This window comes from Cantharellus anzutake (assembly GCF_015039405.1).
Source record: "Cantharellus anzutake strain C23 chromosome Unknown EI90scaffold_11, whole genome shotgun sequence".
In the NCBI taxonomy this organism is placed as follows: domain Eukaryota; kingdom Fungi; phylum Basidiomycota; class Agaricomycetes; order Cantharellales; family Hydnaceae; genus Cantharellus; species Cantharellus anzutake.
In genome coordinates, this window is record NW_024066961.1 from 655,896 (window position 1) to 661,620 (window position 5,725).

At 48.3% G+C, this 5,725-nt stretch overlaps 1 protein-coding gene across 1 annotated transcript; it reads right to left on the minus strand.

Annotated features, from left to right (window-relative positions):
• Window positions 1-2,262: 2,262 nt before the first annotated feature.
• Window positions 2,263-4,473, minus strand: EI90DRAFT_3168849 (uncharacterized protein; the record flags this gene model as incomplete). The annotated part of the gene is made up of 1 exon (XM_039066312.1): window positions 2,263-4,473. A coding segment is annotated over one exon (2,211 nt), but the record flags the coding sequence as incomplete, so codon positions are not given.
• Between the last annotated feature and the right edge of the window lie 1,252 nt (window positions 4,474-5,725).

Sequence of the window (5,725 nt, forward strand, 5' to 3'; positions counted from 1 at the left end):
CCCTAACTCACGCTTAGAGTGACGTGTTAGTTTTATATTAGCTAACAACTAATATTTGCTTTTATCTTTTGGAGCAAACGAACCAACCACTGGTGAGGAGAATTAAACTTTTATTTCTACCTGAGGTTTGAGAGGGGGCAGAAGCGGTGGCCTTTTATGCTTTTCAGAGGCCTCTCTACTCCCACGCCTCGCACTAGTTACATGTGCTACATTTGTATTATAGATAGTTCTAGAATGATATAGGGGGTTGGGCTGTGTAAGCTTAATAATGGACTTAGGACATGACTCAGCAATAAGTAATTCATTTCTTTGTCTTTTGGGCCGATCTCAGCGGGATCTTGTAGCGCTGAAGCTATGCTCTACACCGCCTTAATTACGAACGGTTATCTTTAGAAATGACTCGGCTATAAAGGAACTTTCTAGACTGTTCTCTAATTGACCCCTTTTTGTGAAGCCGCATCATTACTAATGTTCTAGAGCCTTCCCAATTAATTAACTGATCCGCGGACTTCTGAATCACTTCATGCTTATGATCCAAGATCCAGATCATCAATCATTCCTTTGTTCCGATTTATTTGAGCTTAAAATCAAAAAGTTTTGATGAATCATGGGAAAATATACAAGATCCGGTTTTTTAGCATTTTCTCCTCTTCTGATGCGATCAAAAACTGTCCGCCCACGCCGGGGAATACTCTATCATATGGTATTCGGTCCGCCAGACTTCCAGGCGCCAATATATTTCCCTTGAGTCACATTACTTTTTGTAAGAATTAGCAAATAAATATATATGAATTATAAGGTGTTTCGCCGTTTGAGCGATATCTCCGTCAGTTTTGAAGCTTTTAGAATGAAACAAAACCGTGGATAAAGTTAAGAAACAGTCCTTTCAGATGGTAAAAAGATTACAGTCAAAAGTTTACTGGTTCCCGAGATATTCACATTCTTTCCCAATGTTCCTTCTTATTCTGCCGTCTATGTGCTATTTTCTTGTTGTAGGGTTATATTCTTTGAATATTACACCTATGCCAAGTTCTAGGCATGATTGTAGTAGATTAAATCTCATACTACATGGGTGTAGATGATCTAATGTCTGTCCAGTCTCATAAAGATCATGAGATCTGTTAAACGTCTGAACTTGTCACCTGTTCGTTGACTATTCTGATAGATCATTGTTTTATTCTTTGAATGTTATTTCTCCTACAGTGCAGCCGTATGCATAGTAATGCGAAGTTTGAATTCAGAATCACCGAGTCATAGCGAATTTAATGGTAAATATGAGGAATTTGAAATAGGAAACTGTGTCATATCCGTTGTAACGGGTCTATCGCCTAGACTCGAGACAGAGAGAAGGGGGAGGGTGGTAGTGTGCGCAGGTGTGGTTCGTTGGGCCGGGTTTTGGTCCGTGGGTGCTACTGAGTCTGCAAAAACCTCAAACAAACACTCACCTACGTCTCTCTTGGACGTCAAGGCTGAGGATTCTGATAAGAGGGGTCTTAGACGTTATCAACTAGCTCAGAGGGGGCGTTAGGGTCGTGGATGGCGTCTTTGCCACTTGGATGCAACTTCTGCTTGTCCCTTCACGGGTCTATTCAATACTAACTTGTTATGTACAAGCTGTTATCTATTTTATATGAGTTGGAAATGAAATGAATGGGCTGGGGGAATGTAAACGGGCCGTTAGGCAACCGTAAATAAAGAATGTCCAATTGGGAACAAAGAAACAATAAAAGAAATATGAATGAATGGGGAAAATGCGACAACGGGTCCGAAATGGGAATTGTGAAGATTAACTCCGCAACAGTTCGCCACAACACCCGCCTATCCTCCCGTCAGCAACCTCCTCGTCTCCAGCTTTCCAACGAGCCCTTATTCGTCCCAATTGGTGCAGTGGTTCTTGAGATGTGGAGAGGGGGTGAAATTGGCGGCGTGGTTGGGCGTGGGAATTTGGCTTGGGGCTGTCGGGAATGATGGGGAAAATATGGAAAAATATGGAATGAGTGTATGGAGTGTTAGATAGTGATAGAATGAGTATCGGGAGCGTCAGCGGATATGTACTGCGTGTTAGTGACCAAATTCCGCAGAATCCGACTTTTTGCGGTACACGGAGTTGTCCCCACAACATATAGGCCTTGCTCTTGATCGTGGTCCCTCACGATATCCTCAACATCCTTAATGTATAAATAAAACGAGTGTGATTGTAATACGAAATGGCAGGCACGTTGCATTGGCAAGTGGATAAATACATGGGCCCAGGCGGTTGGCTTAACATGAGGAGGGAGCAGCGGATTCCCGACGAGAACTCCTACGTGACACTGAGGTCTTCCTTGAGGCAGAATCCTCTTCAGTATGGGCCCGTGCTTGCCCTTTAACATCTCGCTCTGCCTTAGGGTGTTCATCCATGGGGCTGGGAGACTTAAGTACTGGCTCGACGTCAGCGGGTGCGTCCTTGGGGTCTCTGGGGATCACAGCGGGTGGTTGGAATTCGGGCGTAGCGCCAAAGAACTTCTTGACGGATTCTTTGTCTATGTCCCTAACCCGACGGGTCCACTCATTGGTCTTGATGGTAAAATCCCTTGCAAGTGGAATCTTTGGCGCTGGTACTATGGCTACGGGCATCTCACTTGGTCTAGTGAGACTATCAGCGGGTGGTGCAACCTTCTGGACAGGTGGCGCCACGGGAGTTGACCTTAGGAATGGCAACGCCGTTCTTCTAGGTGCTGTCTTGTTGTTATCTGTCTCTTGCTGACGGATGGGGGATCGTCGGAAGGCGCGTCTGCCTTCTTGAAGTCTTTCGCGGCTGGGTTCTGGTGGGCGGCGTCGATAGCGTCCTCGACTCCTACGGCGACGTGTGTGTGGCGCATTAGGGTTGCCGTAGCCCATGGAGCACTCGAAGGGAAACAGGGGGTAGCGGTCGAGCTCGCGTTGCATAGTTCTTAAGGGAGTTTCGTCATTAGTCGAGCCGCTGGCCTCAGTGGCGGGAGCGGCAACAAGCATGGGGCTCTTGTCCGAGTGTATAACCTCAATAGTCGGCCTGCCCAATAATAACTTGACTTCTAACTTATGCTCAGGATCACTTCGCGTGGAATAAGAATTTTGAAGAATATAAGAGCCCTTCCCGCCCCAGGATAGCCGATAAAACAGGTCAGGGGGACCAGGGGGGAAAGTCTTCAGGTCACCGTCTTCCTTGAGCTGAGTGGCATGGCGGGAATTCCAAAATTGGGTGTCCTCATCGATGAACTTCTCGAATTCATGTTCGTGTTGGCTTGGATGGGACCCCAGGTCTGGATTCTCGGCTCTGGCGTGCACGCTCTCGTATTTCTCCTGCCAATACTCAGCTAGCTTCTCGTCCTTGAGCTCCCAGGGCTTGGGCGGAGTCAGGTGTCTAGGCTTAGTGGCGTAGGACGCATAATTTGCCTCGTTGTCTGGTTCCTCATAACCTTCGGAAGGCTTAACGGGTTCTCGGATTATTGACTCTTCACCATCTAACTCTTGCAACACAAGGGCGCCGCTGCGAAGTCTCTTGTCTACCATATGCGGTCCTAACCATCGCGGCTGGCTTGGAGGGAACTCCAGATCTGAATTCCCGACACGATTGTCATAACTGTTGGAGCTAAGCTCTTGGGATCGGCATAAGGAATCCTCATGGCTCCCGCTGGAGCGTTCACAGCTTTCTGGCGGGTGTGTGACTTCAGTGACTTCGGCGTGGACAACGGGCTTCTCTTGAGCAGTCAAGAAGTTAGCAAGAAAACAGATTTCAAGTCCGGTGAAAGACTTCGGTGCAATGCGAGCTATCATTGCTGCCTCCGTTGATCCAGGCTTGACAACGGTACATCCAGTCTCTGAGTTCTGAGCAGTCACAGGCAACGGCTCTGCAACAACGGGCTCATGATGCATGCACGGGAAATCTTGTGCTGCAGCTGTTCCCTTAGCGGTATCGACGTGCTCGACAATTCCCGTAGAATTTGGACCAGACAGTGCCAAGGGACCTGCAGCGGCTCTTGAATCCTCAGCATGGGCTGCTTCCCGTCCTTCTAGAACAGAGTTAAGGCCGTCAGGCCTTGGCTCTTTAAGCTTTTGCTCCGGCAGTGCTGTCAAAGATGTCACTCGGGTTGCCGGCTCAGGGCAATTTGAGGTGTATACGAGACTAGAATCGCGCATGGGGAATGGAAAGCATTCCATCTCAGTTGACGTTTCCTTAGCTGAGTTCAAGCCCGGTCCCTTGACTTGGCTGACCCGTTCAGTATAATCCGTGAATCCCAGACTATGGGGTGCCTTGGAAGGTATCCAAGAATTCTTAAGCGCTCTAAGGACTTCTGAATCTTCCATGTTACGGTCCGCTAGTACATGATCGAGGCCGTCAGGCCTTAGCTCTTTAAGTTCTGTCTGTGGCGCGGTGAATGTCGAAGGAATGCAGCTCGGGAATTGTGGCGGCTCTGATGCCTGGGCAGATCCCACAGTACTAATGTCGTATGTGGTGGCGACAGCTCTCGCGTCACGACGAGCTTGAACAGGATAAACATTTCGTGGGGCATTCATAATCGGAAGTTTGATGCGGACGGATGCTCCGCTATCGCGATTGCCTTCATTCCAAACTTGAATTACCATCCCTACATCGTGCATATACTCGATCTTAGTAGAGTGGCCGAAGAGCCACGGTTGACCTAGTATCATATCCTTTCCATGAAGGGTATCTCGCGTAAGAAAGAAGTTGTGGGTAACTTCAATTCCCCCGATGGTAACGGGTACGTCTCTGCAAAGACCTTCTAAGGCGACTTGGTGTCCAGATACACCGCGAAGAGTCCACATGGCGCCAGTAGGGTCGACTGGAAGTTCTAGAGCATAAGCTTGCTCGCTTGTCATGATGTTGAGCTCGCTGCCGGTGTCAATTAGCATAGTGCAAGGACGGTTGCTAATCTGTCCTTGAATCTTCGCGGTTACCATAGCCAAAAATGAAGGTTTCTTAGACATAGTACTGGCGCCAAGATAAGAGCGCCCAAATTCGCGTATGTGCTCAGATTCCAAGAGCTGCCGATAGTAATTCTCAGCTTGGTCATCCGTGCCGATGGACCAAGTGCTACTACTGTCATCGCCTTGGGACTCAAGGCCAAAGCTCTCGAATACCACCTGGCTAGAGCTAGGATCTTGCGTGAGTGGCGAAGGATCGTCTACTTGGGTCTCGATAATCCTGGGTGGCTGCCGGTTTTTAGTCTTTCGGAGATACTGCTCCCAATCAGGATCGTAATCCTCGTCAAGTGCGCAGGGAGTGTTATTGCTGGAATGAGAGTCCAAATCGCGCCTCTCAAGCAGGGTCTTGTTGAATTTCTCAGCATCGGGGCACAGAACTGGTTCGGGGGTGCTATGCGCCACTTGACGGGAATCCTCGTCGTCAAAATGGTCATAGGTATCCATGACTTGGAGGGCCAAGTTGCAGAGGTCCTCGTCCTCGAGACATGCTTTAAGGTCAAAGGTTTCAAAGGGTTTCTCAGAATTATCCTCGTTTTTGTTGAGGCGCAGATCCAATTCGGGGCCTTTGTGATGATCCTCAGGTTCATCCTCAGCGTTGAAATACGAATCTAAGTCAAAGACATCGTAAACTGTCTCGCTGGGGACTGGCTCGTCTTCTACTGGCATTAGTACACTATCTACACCAGCTTCTAAGTTATGGACTTCGTAGATGGGCTGGCTATCGTCTGAGTCGTAGTTGACGGGTGCGGTGTACTGCAGA